We start from the raw sequence: 21,491 nt of genomic DNA, 5'->3' as shown, positions 1-21,491 counted from the left end.
GAACATCCCTTACAATTGCCCAGGCCCAGGTCCTTCCCCCAGATAAGCCTTTGATAACATCCTCCATTTCTCCCACTGTTACTGGTCCACAGAAGGGCTTCACTTCTTCTGGTGTCATGTGGACCATCTGAATTTCCCTAGAAGGATCAAGTATTTCCTACTTTCAATTTTATCAGCAAAGTGTTCCACGTAGTATTTAAGTTTAAAATTTAAGTCGCATCCAGCCACTGTGGAAAACAGTGTGGAGGTTCCTTACAAAACTAAAAACAGAGCTACCTTATGATCCAGCAATCCCACTCCTGGGCATATATCCGGAAAAAACTCTAATTCAAAAAGAAACATGCACCCCCCCCAATGTTCACAGCAGCACTGCTCACAGCAGTCAAGACATGGAAGTTACCTAAATGTCCGTCGACAGATGAATGGATAAAGAAGATGTGGTACATGTATACAATGGAATATTACTCAGCCATAACAAAGGATGAAAGGATGCCATTTGCAGCAACATGGATGGACCTAGAGATGGTCACACTAAGTGAAGTACGTCAGAGAAAGACATATAACATACGATAGCATTTGTACGTGGAATCTAAAATATGATACAAATGAACTTATTTACAAAACAGAAACAGACTCACAGACATGGAGAACAAACTTATGGTTACCAAAGAAGAAAGGGGGGAGGGATAAATTGGGAATTGGGGATTAAGAGATACACACTACTATATATAAAATAGATAACCAACAAGGACCTACTGTAGAGCACAGGGAACTCTACTCAATATCCTGTAATAACCTATATGGGAAAAGAATCTGAAAAAGAATATATACGTATGTACATATAACTGAATCACTTTCCTGTACACCTGAAAATAATACAACATTGTAATTCAACTATATTTCAATAAAAACGTAAAAAAAAAAAATTTTTAACTTAGCTTAGGACAGTTGCTTCTCAAAGTTGCCCTCTCCCCCCGCAAAATAACTGGCATCTGAATTTCCGTAGTTGAGACAAGACACGGTACCCACACAGCGTGTTGTCTACAAGGATTCTGAAGTTGGCCACACCCCTGGCAGAGCCTCCTCCTTTAATAACGACCGGAGGGCAATGTGCAAGTGTCTGAGGCCCCCCAGGACAGCCGGTGGTCGGGCCCACGAACCATGGCTGGGACCTGCGTCTTCAGGAGGAAGGACCAGGTGTGTGTCTGAGTCTTACCTGAGCAGGTTGGACACCTGAGGGGTGACCAGCACCACCAGCCTCCTGGTGGCCCTGTGGTCCCGCAATGATTGCCCCAGCACCAGGGCCCCCTGGCAGTAGATGTCATTGGTAGCCAGCGTGACAAACGCTTGGTCAGACACTGTGGACACAGACAAAAACAACAGGGTTATGTTTTCGACGGGTCTCATGGGATGGCGGGGCTGAGGGTCACCTCCAATTCTCTCAAGCTTCACAACTCTAACTCAATAACTGTTCGCTGTTCTAAGATACGCATCAAGGACATTTCACATGCATCCTTTTGTTTCAAAATAAAGCAAAACAATTCTTCTTCAAAACAAGAAAAAGAAAAAAAACACACAGGAAAAGAGGAAACCCTAAACACGAGTGAGACAAAGCCAAGAGGAGCATCATTAAAATTCCCTGGTTCAGATTAACAGATACAAACTACTGTATATAAAATAAACATGAGGTCCTACTTGTATTGCACAGGGAACCATATTCATTATCTTGTAATAACCTATCAGGGAAACGAGTCGAAATAATATAGATATATACGTATAACTGAATCACTTTGCTGTACACCTGAAATCAACACAACGTTGTAAATCGTCCAGACTTCAATTTAAAAAAACCTTCCTGGTGCTGCCACACGGCAAATGGGCATAGCTCAGACCCCTTATGTGATTCTGCATTCAAGTCTCAAAAACTCACCCAAAATAGGTGGGTCTTGGGCGAACACAAAGCAACAGGTGGAAACAGAGCTTTGGAGTTTCTGAGTCACCGTGAGGACTCCCACCCAGCTCAAAAGAACTGGGCTCTCAGAAGGAATGGCCAAAGCCATTAATTAAATTCCACACAACCCACTTGTTGGAAAGACTTCAACTCAAGGATATATGAGGCCGAGGAGATGGGAGAAGGGAAAATATATTGTCTCATTAACCAAAAGGCCCTCAGTTTCCTAATGTCTCCGCAGCAGAGGCAGAAACTCAGACGGCCAATCCGATTTATGGCAGTTTTGAATCTAAGTGGGAACTCGTGACATTGACTTTAACGGGGACTTTGAAGCAGTGTGAGTCTGGGACCCCCAGGAGCTGGTTGCCAGGATAAAAACAAAGGGATCCAGAAATCCAGGCCTTGGCTCCCCTGCTGTCGACAGAAATTAAAATTCACAGCCCACGGCTGGAACACACACAGCTCAGTTCTCAAAGACCAGACGGTCTTCCCCTCCAGCCACCGCACGGCCCAAAGATACCGTCACGCCAAACAGAACACCAGGACCCAAGCTTCTGGAGCCGGTTTTCCTGCAGCTGGCATCGTACCCTTGACATTCCATTGGGGTAAACGCCCAAGTGTGCCTGTTCCAACAGCTCCTGTCTACACATTATCCTGTATTAAGAGGGAATGAGAATTCCTGGCATTTCCACTGCGGGCTGAGTATCAACGACAGCAGACCTCAGAACTCAAGTCTGCAGCCCAAAAGATATCTGTCTAGCTATCCACCCATCCAGCCATTTTTCTACCCATCTATCATTATCTAACGTCTGTCTATCCAACTGTTTATCATTCACCTATCACCCTTCTATTTCTCTATATCTATCACCTATCTCTACCTATAGACAGAGCCACATCATCTGGGAGGTCTCTGGGGTGGCTGAGGCATGGGGCAGGTGGGCTACAGTGGGACCAGGCAGCAGCGACGGGCAACTGTCCAGAGCTTCCGATTCTCGGGGAGGAGACAGACAGGGCTGGGTCTGCAGAGTAGGTTTTACGGAACTACTGGACTCTCCCTTTGCTAGGGGGAGGGATTATGGCTTCTGCTAACAGGATGACAAGACAGCCCCAGTGGAGAGAAGACCCCCTTTCTCCAGCGACCCCAAGACTCAACGTCACGTTCTAGGTCAAAGACACATGACTCCAAAGGCCAGCCCCCAGGGGCCGGGGCATGATGGTGCAAAATCATGGCTGGATAAGATCTCCATCTCAAGTGCAAAGGCAGACCAGTGGACGTCAATGTCACAAAGGCTGAAAACTTCACGGACAAGTCTGCAGATTCCAACACCACCTTACCTCTAAGAAACTCCCATCTGTCAGGTTTGGGCGTGGCATCAAAAAAACACGGCACAATTATCCAAGCCTCCTGCATTGAAAGGCTTTGTTTCCACCAGGCAGGGCGCTGGGGAGGGGACTTTTGGCATGCGTGCAGGGTGGGAAAACAGAAATAGAACGGGTGGCTGTCCTCCAGCCCCAGGTTGGGGGGAAAAAAGAATGCCGCAAAACCGAGTTCATCCTGAAGACGGCGGTGGCTGACAGTTTTATAACAGGTCTGGGAGAAATGTTTACTTCTCTTCCTCGCCTTCCTCTACCCCACCCCCTTACAACCCACCCCCGGACCCTCCCCCGAAATAACATCCCGACTTCCTCCTCTGCCCCTCCTCTTATACTCAATGGTGTTTTTTGTTCCCTGCAAAGTGCTGAACACCCAGATGGGCTCTTTCTAGCACATTCCGTGGCCGATGTGTCCGAACGACCCTCCTGAATGCTACCATTATATTGACCCCAGCGGGTTGGCAGAAAATGTGTTTTTCACTCTGCAGAGCTCCAAACCGCCGCCTGGAACACACAGACTTTTCTGCTTCTCTGCAAGAATCTGACAGCACACCGCAGCACACGGCAGGATATCTGCCTTTTCTGCCCCAACAATTCTCCTCTCTAAGGCACAGAGGAGGTACAGAAGCATGGAAACCGCTCCCTGAATTACCAAATCGCTCCTCTGAATAAAAAGTAACCAGATTTTTTTTTTTTCCTGAAAAATGCGCTCATGCACGTTCAGGCCCGGACTGGTGCAAGCACGGGGTGTCTTCATGATAAAAACGGGACGGGCACCTTTCCCATGGGTGGAGGTTATGTTTCATCACCACATTTCTTGGGAGCTTTTTTTTTTTTTTGGCCATGTCGCAGCATGTGGGATCTTAGTTCTCCCACCAGGTATGGAACCCGTGACCCCTGCATTGGAAGCACGGAGTCCCAACCACTGGATCCCCAGGGAACTGCTCCATCATCACGTTTCTACGCTTTGGAAGTCTACTGTCCAAATCGGATGTCCACTCCAGACCCAAGAGAAGGCAGACAGGACCGAATTGCAGCCCTGGGGGGCCAGGGCTCGCCGAAGTCCCAGCATCTGGCCACGGTCGGCCTGCTGCCCCGCTGCGGGATTAACCCTGGATCTTTACCGGAATAACCAGTTCTGCCTCCAGTCTGACCTCGAGGGGCGAGGCTGGGGGAGGGGAACCACAGGCTCTGTCTTCCCAGAGCCATAGGGGCACGAACTCCCACGGGTCTCCGCGTCCGTGAGACGCCCACGCGTTTCCGCGCTGGCCAACAAACCAGCCCATTTAATCTCCAAGGGCTACTTTTATACAGAAGGAAAATTACCAAATCTCAGCGCCCCCTGACCATACTAAACCTCGCCCGCCTCCCAGCTGCTGAGACCCCCATCTCCACCTGCCCCAGGGACACCAAGCTCTCCAGCCCCGGGGGTCACTGGGAAGGCGCACCGTGGGAGCTGAGGGGTTGGGGGCGACCTTGCGCGCTCAAAGCGGGGGGTGCCCCCAGCGCGGGCCAATCTGAGCCGCGCCAGGAGAGCAGGGAGGCTGAGCACGAGGGGTCTTCCCGACTCACCCGGCATGGTCTGAGGCCCAGCCCGCCGTGGGCACCGGGCGGCCAAGTGCGCCTGGGCGCGGGGGCGGCCTCGAGCCGGGCCTGGCGGAGGCGTCGTCTCTAGGCGACCCGCACGGAGCTCCGGGCCTGCGGAGACAGCTCGGCATTCCAGACAGACCCCCGGGGCTGCAGCACCGCCCTACAGCCCCTCCCCCGGGTCAGCCCCTCCCCACCCCGGTCTCCCCATATTCCCTCTGCGCTCCGGGGCTGCCTCTGCCCACACCCCCGTCGTCCCCCGGCCCCTGCCCGCCCGGGTGTCCCCAGCGACCTCGCCGCGCCCCGGGCAGCCTGTGTCCCAGGCTGGCCCGGCGCCCCTCGCCCCGCAGAATACTCTTCGCCCCGCGACCACCACTGCGCCCCCCACCCGCGCCCTTCCTCAGCGCTCGGGCAGCTCGCGCGCCCCCAGGCCCCCCAAGCGCCCAGGCCGCCTCCGCGCCCCACCCCAGGCCCAGCACCTCCACTGCGCCCCCGAAGCTTCCGCCTGGCGCCGGCGCCTCCCCCGCCCCCCGGCCTTCCGCACCCCTGCGCCCCGCCCCGCTCCTCCCCCGCGCTCGGGCAGCTGCAGCGCCAAGTCCCCGCCGCGCCCAGGCCGCCTCCGCGCCGCCCGGCCCCTGCGCCCCGGCACCTGCGGCGCTCCGGCAGCCTCTGCCCGGGCCGGCGCCCCTGCCCTGCGCCCACCACGCGTCCCCGGCGCCCCAGCGCCTCGGCCCGGCCTGCTGGGCTGCGCTCCGGAAGCCCGCCCCCGCCCCCGCTCTGCAGCCCCGGGCGCTGGTCCACGCGACCGCCGCAGCCCCGCGCCAGGCCGGCGCCGCCTCGTGCCCGGCCCCTGGCGCCCCGGAAGGAGAGCCGGAGGGGGCAGCGGCCGCCGGGCATCCTCGCCCCGCCCCGGCCCCCCGACCCCTCCCCGCCCAATCCAGGAGTCTGAGGCGTCTCCGCTCGGACATCTCACCTTTAACCGGCCAGCCCCAAAGTAAACGTTTGCAGTGGCCTCCCGGGCCGGGCCCAAGGCCGGCGCGCTGCCCGGGCAGAGGCCACGCTGGAAACGTGATCTTACTGAACGAACGCTCAGTGAGCAAAGGAAAGGGGCATGCAAGCGTGCACGGTGCGTGTACGCAGGAGAGAGTAACTGAAAATCAATGAGTGAGTGATGGAGTGATGGGCACCTCGGCTGCTGAATACGTGCGTCAGGGAGGGAGAGAATTACGAGTGAATGAATGGAGTAGATAAACGAGGGAATACATTTATGAATGAATGCACGCATGAGTGAGTGAATTAATGAACGTGTGAATGCAGGAGTGGACGAATGGAATGAATGAATGCACGTGTGAGTGCATGCCCGCATGAGTGGATGAGTCGCCATCTGAACCCTGTGAGCCACGGCGGGTTGTAGAGAAGGAGAGAGGAGTGGGCCAGATGCTGTCCTCAGGGAGGGTGCAGCCACTGGCTGGGGCCATAGGAGCGCGTAAGCACCAGGGGCCCGAGAAACCAGGCGGTATCTCAGGAATTCTCCCACCTGCTGGACCTTGCCCATCCAGCACGTTGTCATGTCCTGCGGGATCAAGGGTCCAGGGAACACGGATCGACAGAAGGAATGGACATTCCTGAGTAACGGGGCTTCCTGCTCTGAAAATGTCACCTGGGGGGGTGGGTGGAAGGCGTCCCGGGAGGGGGGTCATCTCTCCACTACACCAACTATAGCCCCAGCAGGCCTCACCCCCCGCCCCCCCGCCCCGTGTTGCTTCTCCACCGTCTGTGCAAACGTCCACATAGTTTTAACAAAGGCAAAGGAGTTCTTCCCACGCGGATGTCCTGATCTCGGGGAACCCGCCCCCTCAGGGTTCCACACTTCACACTTTGGGAACCGGTACAATTTAAGCTCAAGAAGTGACAGAAAAAATCTTAAGAGAGGACATAGCCGATGCTAAACCTCGTCAGCGATCGACGCAGTAAGGCGTGCATGTCACCCAGCGCCCAGCAGACTGGGATCTCTGTCTGGGCTTTTTGCTGGAGTTCATGCCCCATGGGGAACAGGGGGCTTTGCAGGCGTAAAAGCCATCGGGGCTCACTTGGCTTGGAATAAGAAGGGGATTCCCCGTGCCATGTGGGGAGACAGATGAGGCAAGAGCCCAGAGCCTCAGGGCATCTGTCCACAGACACAGCACCGTGGATGGATAGCCATCGGCCTCGAGGGACAGATGCCGCAGGTGTTTTCAGCACCTGCTGGGCTCAGAGCTATCTCAAAAATCGCGTCCAGGTGACAGAGCTGGGCCAGGCCGGCTGGAAAACGCTAGGGCAGGACCCCACCTCATCACGCTGTCTGCAGAATGCAGATCTCGTATGCGATGAAAGTGTGGCTGATGTCGCTAAGCAGGAAAAGGGCACGGACCCCTCTGCCCGCCCCCTGGGCACTATGTGCACGTACTTATTATCGGGGTGCTGCAAGATGTCTGCGGGACTTACTGAGCCTCTGGAAGTCTCCCTGAAATCCCTGCAGCTTCTGAACCATTGGTGGAAGCATCAGGATATGAGTAACAACCAGGGGAAGACTCTTCCTGCAGTCAGTGCTGGTTTGGGTTTGGTTTTGTTTTTTTCCTTAACCATTTTTTAAAATTGAAGTATAGTTAATTTACAATGTTGTGTTACTTTCTAGTATACAGCAAAGTGATTCAGTTACATGTATATTCTTTTCAAAATTCTTTTCCATTATAGAAAAGAATCTATTGCTTTTTAATAAAAGATTAATACAAAGAATCTACTTCCATTTATTTTCCATCTTGTTCTAACAAGATACTGAACATAGTTCCTTGTGCTATACAGCAGGTCCTTGTTTATCTGTTCTGTGTACAGTAGTTTGTACCTGTTACTCCCGTACTCCTAATTTATCCCTCCCCCATCCCTTTCCCCTTTGGTAACCCTAAGTCTGTTTTCTACACCTGTGACTGTTTCTGTCTTGTACACGAGTTCATTTGTATCATTTTTGTAGATTCCACATGTAAGTGACATCAAATGATATTTGTCTTTCTCTTACTTAATATGACAGTGCTGGGTTTCTGTCCCCTGCCAGCCAACCTGAAAGAGGCTCAGGTGCTTCTGACGCAGCCGGACAGTCTCAGGAAGGGTCCGTTCTGAGCCCCGAGGTCTCCTCAGCCCCCAGCTGCCCCCTGGCTTCCAGAGGAAGGGGACGGGTTCCCAGCCTCTGTGCTTGTCTGACTGTTGTCTCCAGTGTTTGCCAAGTGTCCCCACTCACCCGTGCCACAGGGTCATTCCCTTTGGTCCCATTCTGGCCTCTTTCTGCCCCAGGGGTGCAGTGCTCCTGTGTGACACTGGGGATATGGGGAAAAGGACCCGCCAGAGCGTTCCGACAACAAGAGGTCCCCTTTGAAACGTCCCAGACAGCGTCTGCGTCCTTCAGTCCACATTGCGGGGTGGTGAGATTCTAAAATTTTCCCTTTGCCCTGGGTTAGAAGTTACCTGCCAGCAGGATTTCCACCTCAGGACCAGGGACGTTCAGAAGTGGGTGACTCTCGGATGTGGGGTGTCCTGTGCACTGGGGTTGTGCAGCAGCATCCCTGGTACCCACACCCCACAAAGCGACTCCACACATCACCAACTGTGCCCCTGGGGAGAGAGCCATGCAGGGTTTCAAACTACAATCGCAGATAGATCATGATAGACAGACAGATAGATAAATCATAGACAGATAGAGATACATAGATGACAGATCTAGCAGGTAAATGATAATAGAATTATAATAGATAATAGATAGGTAGATGATAGACCCAAAGATAGATAGATAGCAAAGACCAAAGTCTTTGCTGTCATGGGCGCGTCCTGTGCCCTGTGGGGGGCGGAGCAGCCTCCCTGCTCTCCACCCATCAGATACCAGCTGTGACAGTAAAAGCGTCCCTAGGCATCGCCAAGTGTCTCTGGGGGAGTACAATTGTCTCTGGTTGCGAACTACAGCCAGAGAGAGAGGGAGAAAGAGAGATGATGGAAGATGATAGATGATTGACATGTGGATAGATTGACAGGATAGATACACAGATAGATGATAGATAATAGATAGGTTAATTACAGTTATAATATATAGATAAGAGAGAGAGAGAGAGAGAGGTTGATTGGTAAATGGAAGATAGAATCTCTGATGCTAAGTCAGCGTTTCTCAGCCTCAGCACTACTGACATCTGGGGCTGGGTGGCTCTGATGTGAGGCGTCCTGTGCCCTGTGGGGTGTGAAGCAGCGTCCCAGGTCTCCACCCGCCAGATGCCAGGAGCACCCCCTCCCCACTTGTGACAGCTTGACAAGTGTGTCTCTGTTTTGACGCCCGCTGAGAGGAGGAGGGGATTTCTTTGGCCCAGAGGGGAAGAGGGGTTAACAAGCTACAGTCAGGTTGGGGGAGGGGGCGTGGATCACGGCACGTCCTCGCCGGGTTGGGGAGAAAGTGAGCACCTTCAAGGCCAAGTCGAAACCCAGACACTGCGCAGGCGGATTCCTTCAGCCCCATCCCTGAACGCACCATCTCATGATGCTTTCCCGCTGGTGAAGAATCCTAGAAATTCGGAATCCTACCCAAGCCCCAGGAGGACGGGAAATAACGCCAGGCGGTTGGTACACTTGGGAGAAGTTAGCAGCGCCTCCCACCCACCCACCCACCCACGCTGGTCCCCCCCAGGCTGTGTTTCACTCCGAGCTCGCCCCCCCTCCCATCTTTTGCTTCCCTGGGTCAGCCCTGGACCGGCAGCGGTATCAGCATCCCCTGAGAAATTCTGAGAAATGCGCGTTCTCAGGTCTCCCGAACATCAGGAAACTGAGTCTCTCATACGTACCCTGTGTTAACAAGCCCCCCCCCTTCCCCGCCCCATCCACCCTCAAGGTTGACAACCGCGGTTCTGATTGCCGGCATTTGGGCTTTGTGGGGAGGGACCGGCGGCAGCCTGAGGGGCTAGAGAGGGTGGGAAGAAGTTGCACCCAGACAGGAGCTGGGGGGAACTGCAGAGATGTTTAAAGAGAAGGCTCAGGACGCCGGAGCAGGTTGCCTCGCCTCCCAGCACCCAGTTCCGTAGACGCGCCCCCAGCCCCTGCCCCCACACTCGCCCACCCGGTCCTTCCAGCTCTGCCTTGGAGGCCGGAAAGCAGGACAGAGGGCCGTCAGCCACAGGCAGTCCTCCCAGATGCCTGGGCAAAGGTTAGGTCCGTTTTGAAACCCAGAGCAGGCATCCTGCCGTGGGCGCTGCCGGTGCCTCTGGGGGAGGGGGAGGGTCTCCAGGAAGCCAGGAGGGTGGGCACCTGGTGAGCCGTGGGCGCCGTCAGCGGAAGGCGGTCTCTTGTCGGGGTGCCGCACGAAGGAGGTTTGCCCGTGGCGAAGGTGACCCTGCCTTCTCCCTGGGAGCCATTCAGAGAAATTGAGTCGTTGGTACGTCGGTTGCAACATTGTTGGAAAGTTACAGGGCGCTGCGGCGGACATAGTTCAAGCCCAGGAGCCAGAGGAAGATGCCAGCCAACTGCGTCACCTGCCACGTTTTTGTGACAAAGATCCTATGAATTACCTTGAAAGATAAGTGCGAGAAGGAGAGAAAAGATGTCTGCAGTATGTATACGTCCATATATGTGTGCGTCCCAGCTGCAATGATAGATGCGTTTGTGTTTCTTTTTTAATTTTTTGGCCACGCGGCATGTGGGATCTTAGTTCCCGAGCCAGGGATGGAACCCACGGCCCCCTGTATTGGAAGGGCGCAGTCTTAACCACTGTACTGCCAGGGAAGTCCTTATATATCTGTATTTTATCTGTACACATTAACCTAGTAAGATATAAAGGACCACAACCGCAAGAAAACAGAAAGCAAAGCATTTACGTCACGTGCTACTGGTAACCACTCAACCGCCATTCATTTTTCTGTTATTTGTTTGTAACAGGACTGGATTGGGATGCATAAATCCAGGATATATGCGTCCCAGTTTCAGCGAGGGGCTGTGTGGCCCATTGTGTGTGAGTGAGGAAGGAGGCGGGGTTAGCGGCTGGCTTCTGGAAAGAGGTCTTCACTCTCAAAAGAGGAAGTGGCCTTAATTGGGCCTGCAGATATTAGTGGGTGGGGCTGTGATGGCTGGAGCTACAGAGCCATTTTCTGCCAGGAGTGAAACTGGTTAATACCCGGTGAACCATGAGAGAACACCATTAAATCCTCAAATTATCCCCAATGCAGACGCCCTAAACCTCAGTAAGTCCCCTTACAAGATACTGTCTTTATAGTGTTAGCTATTTTGAGATGGACTTTCTGCTACTTCAGCATAAAAGCATCCTAATTTATACCACATGGCAGAAATCCTCAAGCAGTTTGGTCACTGGATTCCCGACACTCTGAAAGACTAGTGAGAAACCCAAAGAACTTTTGCTTATGTAGGTTTTAAAGAAACATATTTTCTGTATTAGAAATTAAAACTGAAAATGTTAGATATTTATCTATAAATATGTTTTTTATATTCAAATTTAAAACTGAAATTTTTACATATTTGTTTATAAGTATCCATATTTTCTGTATTAGAAATTAAAACTGAAATTTTTTTTGCGGTACGTGGGCCTCTCACTGCTGTGGCCTCTCCCGTTGCAGAGCACAGGCTCCAGACGCGCAGGCCCAGCGGCCATGGCTCACGGGCCCAGCTGCTCTGTGGCATGTGGGATCTTCCCGGACCGGGGCACGAACCCGTGTCCCCTGCATCGGCAGGCAGATTCTCAACCACTGCGCCACCAGGGAAGCCCCTAAAACTGAAAAATTTTGATATTTATTCATTTAATAAGTTTAAAGATAACAATAATAAACCCATTCCATTTTGTATAAATAACATATTTTTACAGAAAAATAAATTTATTTTCCCAAACAAAAACTGGGGGAGAGGGAAAGAGTAGCATTAATTTACACACTTGTACATCTCCTTCATATCTCGCTTAATAGAAGATGACTAATTTCTCATATTTACTTCTACATTTGTTCTGTTGCAATAATAGTTTAGGTTGAAATGGGTAAAGAAAATCTGGCCTCCCCCAGATGGGTAGTTAGAAAAGAGGGGAATATTTTAATAGGGTTTTCACACAATTGACATTCTTCTTTGATGCCACACCAAAACTTGATAATTGGTAGTTTCTTTAAGGTTCCATGATTTCAGCATGGAATCTGGATACCAATCAATGAATTCTGTACTCTATAAAGTTAGAATCCACAGCTTTATCTTGAACTTCAGATGGATCCTTTATCCACTTAGGATCTTGCAATATCATGCATGGGTCATCTGGAGGTGTTCCAAATGTTGGTACATTTTATTTCATAATATATATTTTAAAACCTCACATTTGTTCATATCTCTATTAATCTCATCACATAAAGGTCTTTAGCTAAAATAACAAGAGGAAACACGTCCTCTGTAATGTGAAGTTTGTGGCCTAAATAAGAAATTCTGGGCTTCCCTCGTGGCGCAGTGGTTGAGAATCCGCCTGCCAATGCAGGGGACACGGGTTCGAGCCCTGGCCCGGGAAGATCCCCCATGCCACGGAGCAACGAAGCCCGTGCGTCACAACTACTGAGTCTGTGCTCTAGAGCCTGCGAGCCACAACCACTGAGTCTGCGTGCTGCAACTACTGAAGCCCGCGAGCCTAGAGCCCCGGCTCTGCAACAAGAAAAGCCACTGCAGTGAGAAGCCCGCGCACCTCAATGAAGAGCAGCCCTCGCTCGCCGCAACTAGAGAAAACCCGCATACCGCAATGAAGACCCAATGCAGCCAAAAATAAAATAAATAATTTTGTTTTAAAAAAAGAAATTCTGCTATGGACTGAATGTGTGTGTCCCCCCAAATCTACATGTTGAAGCCCTGACCCCCAATGGGATGTGTTAGGAGATGGGCCCCTGGGCAGGTTTGAATGAAGTCATGGGGGTGGGGCCCCCATGATGGCATTAGCATCCTTAGAAGAAGAAAAAGAGGCACCAGAGCTCTCTCTCCACCATGTGAGGACACAGTAAGAAGGCAGCCGTCTATAAATCTGGAAGAGAGCCTCACTGGGAACTAATCTGCCCACCCGGCGATCTCAGACTCCCAGCCTCCAGAACCGTGAAAAACAAACGTCTGTTGTTGAATCCCCGCAGTCTGTGGTGTTCTATTATGGGAGCCTGAGCTGAGACAGATTCATTCATTCTTCCAAGTGTTGATTGAATAAATAGTTACTGAGCACCTACTGCATGCCAGTCACCGCTCTAGTAGTTATGGACACACCCATGCTTTTATAGATGTACCTCCTGGGGGCAGGGGGGAGGGGAAAACCCGGGCAATAAACAATAAAAAGTTATAGTGCATAAGATGTGGGCAGTGGATACAAGATTAGAGAACAAAAGTTTGGGCAGAGGAGGTGGGTGAGGGAATGTGCAGGGTCGGGGAAAGGGCTGGGACTGCAATGGCCCCATCTCGCTAACTAACTCCCCTTTGGTCTACGGCCGAAGGTGAGCGTGTCAGCTTTGCCCCCAGCCCTCCACCCCAGGGGCAAAATGTTCCATGTTCGTCAGGTCCAAGTGCTGTTTTTATTTTCAGTTGAGGGGAGTTTGGAACGTCGTCTGTGCTTCCACAGACCATTTATCCATCCCCAGCTATTCACAGAGGAGCAGTTATGTTGGACGCATGCCAGTGTGAGAAGGGGTGGCCACGGTGCGGAGGGAGATGGCTGCAAGGCACAGATGTGCACTGCATTTATATTTGGAACTGCGGGGGACATGCCTCCATTAGGAAGATGGGACTCGGGCAGAGGCCAACCCACATCACCGAAGCCCTTTAGTGTCAGGAACCAGAATAGTACGTGGTGGGAAACCAGACGAGCTAATTCTAATCCCTTAGGGGTCTGACCTGCAAATAAGGGATCACAGGATGGGGCTGGCCCATGAACGCCTTGACCCTCTTTCTTTCCTTCCCAGGAAATCTCACGAGCCTTTCACCAACAGGCTCAGACAGAAGCTGTGTTAGAAGACGTTGGATTTCTAAAGAAAGCAGAATAGGCAGTGAATAACCCCACCAAGACTAACATTTACGTTAAAAACACCACAGCAGATGGTGACCTTTTCCATGGGACATCCAATGGGAGTCTCTGATTCCCTAGTGTGCGTGGGCTATAGCAATGTGCAAGGTATTGATGATTACCCATTTTTTTTAACCGTGATTTTTAAAAGTGTTAAACTAATTTTAAAGCCATTTCACAAATTTACAATGGCTCGACAAGTAATGGAGCACTCTCGGGGAGACTTCTTTTGTAAATCTCCTGAATTCTATAGTCACTACTTTGACCCTGGAGGGTGCAGGGTGGGGACTACAATACACTATACCTGCCCCGTCAACCTTGGAACTAGTTATACCTTTACTAACAATTTACTGTCAACGACACCCATGTGTATGTGTAAAATATTTAATGTATCTTAAAAGTTTGGTTTTTTTTTATGTCTTCCTACTAAAATAGAACATATGTATATGTCATTGACGTTACTATTACTCAAACTGGTACTTGGTGTTTCTAATCAGAACATCAGTTATTTTGTTCACTTTCTAGATTGCCACTCTTTGATAGATTAAACATTGGCTTGATGATCTAATAAATCATTCTCTGTCTGCCAAATTGAAAATGTTTATTTCTTTCAATTGATTTATATTTTAAAATGTTATATAATTAAGGTTTTTGTGTCATTTCTTCTTTTTTTAATATTCTTTTTCATACTTTTTTCCATGATGGTTTATCACAGGATATTGAATATAGTTCCCTGTGCTCTGCAGTAGGACCTTGCTGTTTATCCATTCTCTATATATAATAGTTTGTATCTGCTAATCCCAAACTCCCAATCCTTCCTTCCCCCATCCCCCCTCCCCCTTGGCAACCACAAGTCTGTTCTCTATGTCTGTGAGTCTCTTTCTGTTTCATAGTTAAGTTCATTTGTGTCATAGAAAATGTTTATTTGTAAAAATAAACAAAATGGAACTCGGTTTAACTGAATTAATTAATATAAAATGACTATGGGCTTTCACAATGTCAGGAGACTTTATAAGATTCTTGGGGATATATGAATTGGAGGACCGCCACTGTTTTGGGAAATTTTCATTAGTAAATTGAGTGAAAACTAATATCCAATACTTCCTCTTTTGTTTACTGAATTTTGAAATTGTTGTGCAGGTTGTTTTAAAAGATTTTTAAGACTATAGACCTAAGAATAATATATTGGAAAAAAATGAAATTCTGCAGCTCTAAGGCTTAACTCCCTTTAAGTAAAACATCTTTCTATTTTTACAGAATACATATACACATCTTCTCCCTTTACAGAAAAGTCATTAGAATCACAAGACAACACATGGAATTCTGCATCTCATTAATTCTTTTCTCCTGGGGTCCAAGGTCCCGTCTGCATGGAAACGTTATCACATGGAATAAAATCCATGCACCATACAGTATCCCTTCTGCACAGAACAAAGCCCTGAACACTTTCAGGGGGCCGCCCGGGCAAAATGTGAAATGTAATTCTCTCATGGGCCGGAAGACAGCAGCCTCTGATGGGCTCAAAAAGCAATGATCACCTAGACCCGAATCCTCGCAAAGCTGCAGAACCTCTCACTTTACCCGTCTGCAGGGTAACTACCCACCCTGTGTTTTGAACCAAGAGACCAAGAGATGGGAAAGGGGCCATTTCTGCATGAGCTCTGAGTAGATGCACTGTCGGTGTGTCGGGGTCACCTACACAACAGGCAGAGAACAGATCTCCGGACAACAACCGGACCTGGATTCATGGATGGTCCCTCCACAGAATTCCTAACAGCGGGAGTTTGGAGGACCCCAAGAAGCAACAAAAACCATTTCCTGGGAATAAAACAGGCAAAGTGCTGAAAAAGTCATTTGCAGAGATAATAATACTTTTAAAGTACTGAGACAGGCTGGGACCCGGGACCCTTTGCTGCAGGGCTTGTGCCGGGACAGAGATCTCTTAGACAGCAACACACAGAGAACATTTACCGGACTAAAAATAACCGCGTGCATGCGCAGTTGGGGCAAATGATGAACAACAAGATACAAAGAGACCAAAAAGCCCACCTGCCACTTCTGAAGAGCCCGGAGCGAAAGCAGGGTCCTGCGCATGCCCCCTGCACACAACACCACCTAAGGGGTGGGCAGCCCACCTAAGCCTCCCCTCCAGCCCGACCCCTGGACCCACCCGTACCCTCAGCCCACTTAAGGAACAAGCTTGCCCCCGCCAGGGAGCGAGCAAACAAGGGAACTTGTTATTTGTTCTCACTCCCCCCCCCGACCCCGCGCCCCCGCCCCGCGCTGCAGCAGGGGCCCCAATAAAGCCTGGCGTGAATTTCTTGTCTGGCCTCTGATCAATTTCTATTGCTTAAGGAGGCCAAGAACCCTAACTGCTAACAGTACCACCTGCTTTGGGGGCCAAGGTGAAAGCTGCCAGGGTTAGAGATGTGATGGACGCCAAGGGTGTGTCCCCAAAATGTGAAGATTCAAGAAATACGTTGTTAACATAGAAGGCGGCTCTCCAAAGAAAAGTTCGCCCCATCAGAATGGTGGGTTTCAGGAACCACAAGGGCTTTCCTCTGCCTGGTTTCAGCCTCATCGTCATCGTAAGAAACAGGATCAGGAGACAGCTTTGTGCTCTTTCTACCAAAGAGGCAGCTTTCCAGAACTAATGTCCCCTCGTGAGTTTACGAGTGAAAAGAGGAATCATTTTCTCAGAAACGGTGGCTGAACCGTCGGTTATTTAAGGCTGGTGACTAGCTTCTGATGACTTGCTTTACTATGGTTCTCACTATCTGAGTGGGCTTAATTGGAAAAAAAAAAAATTCAAGCCCCCTGTGAACATGGATTAACGTGTCCTGAAAAGGTTGATGGGTTCAGAGCAGGAATTCGAGGAGAGAATTACACGGTTGGTTACTGCTATTAGAACTTGCGTTCTGAAAAGCTATTGAAAACCAGCAGAACTCATCTGCACCTGCCCCAGGCTCGCAGTTTTACAGATGGGATCCGAAATCTGTCACCTGCGTCACGAGACATTTCAACGTGACACTTGTCAGTGAATGAAAAGGAAGCTCGGTGAGATTTAAGAGTGACTATCTCAGGTTAACACAGCCAGAAAACTAACAGAGGGTTTGGATGAATGTGTCCACCTTTGGGGGAGGGTAAATCTGCTTTCGTAAGAAACCAGAGGGTGCAAAGAAAGAGTGAATTCAATAAACAAACAAAATGTTAGAAACCATTTGCTGAAGGTAGAAATGATTCTACTACAGATGATGCCTCCTTGCATTTGAAATGCGTGAGACGTTGGAGACCTTCTCGAACGCGAACCACAAGGAGTTTCGAAGAAACTGATGGATGAGCTCAGAGAAAGGAGTCGTCCAAATGTCTGCAAGAAAAAGCCACCAAATCTACACTAAATTATCCGAAAGAAGATAAAAGAACAGATGCACACGCAGATCCTATGAAACGGTCTCAGAAATGAACAAGCTTCGCCGCCGTCAGGAGTAAACATCATTTGAAAGTCAGATTCTATGACGTCAGTAGAAACATATGGTCACTGAGTGAGCTGCGCTCCCCCAGATACATATATGTGTGTAGAAAATGAACTATCACAGAATATTAAATTTATAGTGAATGTGCCACGGAAAGAAAGAGGAAAATCTTGCCAAGGCCACTGAAATGATCATCTGTGCGTGCGGAGTGCTGGATGCCTACGGAATCCAAGCAAAAAACGCTTCCGGAAGAAAATGTCAGAAAGAGTTTTTTTTTCCCCCAGCTTCATTGAGATAATAATTGACACGTAGCATTGCGGAAGTTTAAGGTGTACATTGTGATATATACAATATATATACAATAAAGTGTACATTGTGTATACACTGCAATAGGATTTCCACCCCAGCCTTAGCTAACACCTCCATCCTGTCACATAATTACCATTTCTTTTAGTGGTTAGAATACTTAAAGTCTACTCTCTTAAAAACTTTCACGTATAGAATACAGTATTGTTAGCTAGTCACCATGCTGGACATTTGATCCCCAGAACTTAAAGCCTTAAAGAGAGGCTTCCCGAGACAGCATTGTTCACGTACTTTAATTTAAACGACATTGAACACTAACCATATCTTCCTCTTGTCGTCGGGGTGACGTTTATTCCGCTGTTCTCCAACTGTATGTTTCTTTATGTGTTCATAATCCATCTTCTTCCACAGGGTACTGAGGACACCATTTCTTCCTTTGGAAGGTGACAGATGCCCCTCTGGTTCTCAAACAACTGCTGGGTCCATCGGAGCTGGTGGCGGGGCGGGGGGTGGTGGTGGGGCGACCATCTCAGCCATAAGCCTCCAAGGCCATGCGCCCAAAGGATGCACAACGGAGTAGAAAGGGCTTTCCTGGATACATGCAAAGCTACGTAGCTTCATGACTTTTTGACCCTTTCACCGCTGTCTCATGGTTATATGTGCAAAATATAGAACAGAGAACACAACCAACAAGGCCGATTTTTTTTTCTCTTACATGTATTTTAAATGAGGAAAAGTTGCCCATGACAGTTACAGAAAAGGGATGGAGTTACCTTTCAAAATGCTTAACTTCCATTTATGTACATCTGTGTGTAAATCTGTGTGTGTACATACACACACTTTTGAACAACAGTTAAATTATGTTTAGCGGGCATGTTTAGCAGGCATCCTCACTTATGGGGAAGCTTAACAAGATTTGGGAAGAGTCCTAGGACATTCATAGTAAAATAGGAAATACAGTCTTCAAATGGCTCAAATCTTTGTAAATCCAGGACGGGAAGGCATGCAATTCTGAGCCGTCTCATCAGGACCTTTAGTTTTAAGTTCTTTTCCATTTTGGGGAAGCTCTTGCAAACGCCTTCTGCTTCCAACTTCTCTTTGCAGACCCAGCTCTCAATCCTGAAGGGTGAGCTCAAGGCATAAATATTTGGAATGTTAACGTGTCCTCTTTATGAGGTCCAGATTCTAGCGGGCTGGCTTCCTCTTTGGTTCTAATATTTAAACTCTAAAATTCTATCAGCATTCATCTCAGTTGAATCAAACTCTACTAATCTGCCCAAACCATCCTTTTCCCTCTCCCCTAAAGCATTACTAAAATAGAACCAAACAGCTAGTATGCGTTTTACATATTTGAGGATAGAAGATCATCTTGTCCAGTAAAAAGAAAAGTATAAACCAGGGAAGGCACTGCCGTCGCCTTAAGAACTGGTACCCACGGAGGATCAAAGACCAAAAATAATACGAAAAGCCACAACATCTGCAAATCTCTATTTCTACCCCACGTTCTCCAAAAAAATGTAGAAACTGGACTATTTCACAGGAAAAAAGCACCCCATGATCACTTCCCCGAGACGGTTTCCACATCAGCGATTTTGCACTTAAATTTCCCAAATCCAGCCTCATCCTCTGCAGGTGACAATACTCTTGGGAGCTGACATAACGTTCAAATTCTGCCGTTAGTGTCGGGAATCACTCATTCCCGATTCACGGGCGGTGGTGAACAGGTCTGGATTCCTGACATAACTAAGGAACTTATGGCATCAGTCAATCTTCTCACCCCAGCTTGTTGGAAACCCAAACAGCAGTCTGTCTGCATCTTTTAGAAGCCGATGGCATTCCCGCCCAAGACCCCGGTGCTATCCTGCTGCCCCTGTGCTTTGTGACCATGTCGATGGCCTGAGGTCACACCAGGAGGTAGTTTCGGAGTTCATTCCAGAGCTGGACTCTCTGTCCGGATTCACGATGGAACCAACAGATCAAGCAGTCATTTTACAACCCAAGGTCCAGCTGTCTACCTTATGATGATTGATGTGTCTGAGGAATTAGGAATTCTTGGTTAGGTAGCACGTCTATTGCAAACAGGAGGGAAAACCCTTCAGGGCAGCTGCTTAAGCCCAGAAGGAAAGGAACATGGCACGGGAGTGATGAGGGTGGTTCTTGTCTGGGTGGAGCCTTTATCTCAAAGCAAAGGGTGGATTTTGAAGGCCTCAGATGTTTTCTGGTTCTGTAAGGAAAGATTGGATGCAAGATGTCATAGCCAGGAAAAAAAGAAAAAAAAAACTCTACAGATTGATCTCAAAGCCCTGCTATCTTTTCTGCTGCTTTCTATCTGTTCAGGGTTTAGAACATTTTAAGTGAATCGAGGAACTCTATCTTTTGGGTGACCACTCCTAGTTGTAGAAATCCCCCTTTGGGGGATGCGGCCGAATTAGTCTTCATAACCTCTAAATGGGGAGTGACTATTACGTCCATCTGACGAAATAAAGGCAAAGTGTGAGGCTCACACGGTCCCCTTGAGCGCACGGACCTCTGTCGCCATGGTAGAGGCCCCCATCCCCATCACTGCCCCTACAAGACACACAAGCTCCAGGACTGGGCTGCACACAGACGCACAGGTCGTGCGTTGCTCCTAACCCCTGCAGAGCTGGCCAATGTACGTGCCCGCCATCCTTCGGGAGAGAGTGGGCATTCCCTGGCCACATGGTGGGCATCAACACCGGACCACAGAGGGAAGGTCAAGCTGCCATATTTCTTAGACGGTTTACGGGTTTTGCACCCAGCAAGGATCGGTCCTGCACACTGTGGGAGGGGTGCCCGAATGATGTCACAGCATGTCTTGACTCTCTGAGCTCGCTAACTTTCACAGAACCTCAGCCAAGTTTGGTCCCTTCGTGGACCTGGTGAAGTTATCATTAAACGATAATTGAGGAAGCAGACAGAATTTTTTTTTTTGGAGTGTAGTTGCTTTATAATATGTTGTGTTAGTCTCTACTGTACAGCAAAGTAAATCAGCTGGACGTGTATTTTATCCAGTCCCGAAAAAGGCAGGAGAGAGCTTCAAGACAGGACACTGCTTTAACCAGAAAGGGCCTCCGCCTCATATAGACGGGAAGGGTATGAACCAGAAAGAACAAAAGCTGCCCCTGCTGCAGAAATTCAAATAGGGGGAGGCGAGTGGCCGCGAAGTTGTAGCAGGTGCCAAAAAACCCAGGATACGTCGTAATACTTGAATGCAGTGTTTTTTTAAAAAAAAAATCATAATGAAAGCCCAGAAAAGCCCACCGTGAGCATAGTATCAAAACGTGAAATAAACGTGGGCTCCAGTCTTGCCTCTCTTGCCTCTCGCTGCAGTAAAACTTTACTGACATAAACAGGCAGCAAGCCGGCAGGCTGTAGTTTGCCATTTTGTTATTTTTTTAAAAAAATATGGCACTAAAATAGTATTGATCTTGGTGACTTCGCTCGTTGGGGCTCCCTCCACCCCCTTACGTTTGCGCCTGAGATGATGCCTCACTTTCCTTGCCCATTTTCAGCCCTGAGCTCCCGGGGTCACAAGTGCTTACAGAGTTTGGCCGAAGATGCAAGCGAAATTAATGCACAGTGTCTCTGTAATGATAAGGCATGTTGCCCGGAAAGTAACGTTGTTCTTCATAATCTGTTTCCCCACCCGCCCCGCAAACTTTCAGGGTCCGGGGTTATGTATACACCAAGGCTCGCCCCGGCCAGGGGG

At 49.3% G+C, this 21,491-nt stretch overlaps 2 protein-coding genes across 3 annotated transcripts in view; both read right to left on the bottom strand.

The window, feature by feature from the left end:
* LOC309817736 (glycogenin-2-like) overlaps nt 1-4,985 on the bottom strand; it is a 32,027-nt gene extending 27,042 nt beyond the window's left edge. For both annotated transcript variants that reach the window (XM_082647009.1, XM_082647010.1), the window contains exons 1-2: nt 4,898-4,985; nt 1,217-1,358 (exon numbers count right to left, since the gene is read on the bottom strand). In XM_082647009.1, coding sequence (XP_082503135.1) covers nt 1,217-1,358; nt 4,898-4,904 — 149 coding nt within the window. In that variant the 5' untranslated portion in view covers nt 4,905-4,985. The remainder of the gene's footprint in view (nt 1-1,216; nt 1,359-4,897) is intronic.
* Nucleotides 4,986-7,244: 2,259 nt separating this feature from the next.
* LOC309817687 (glycoprotein Xg-like) overlaps nt 7,245-21,491 on the bottom strand; it is a gene marked incomplete at its 3' end in the record, with an annotated part of 35,573 nt that continues 21,326 nt past the window's right edge. Inside the window, exon 9 of the mRNA XM_082646956.1 lies at nt 7,245-7,299. Coding sequence (XP_082503082.1) covers nt 7,245-7,299 — 55 coding nt within the window. The remainder of the gene's footprint in view (nt 7,300-21,491) is intronic.

Source organism: Grampus griseus (genome assembly GCF_964374135.1).
Source record: "Grampus griseus genome assembly, chromosome: Y".
Taxonomy (NCBI): domain Eukaryota; kingdom Metazoa; phylum Chordata; class Mammalia; order Artiodactyla; family Delphinidae; genus Grampus; species Grampus griseus.
The sequence above is the reverse complement of the archived record's forward strand: the minus strand, read 5'-3'. Positions and strand labels throughout refer to the sequence as shown.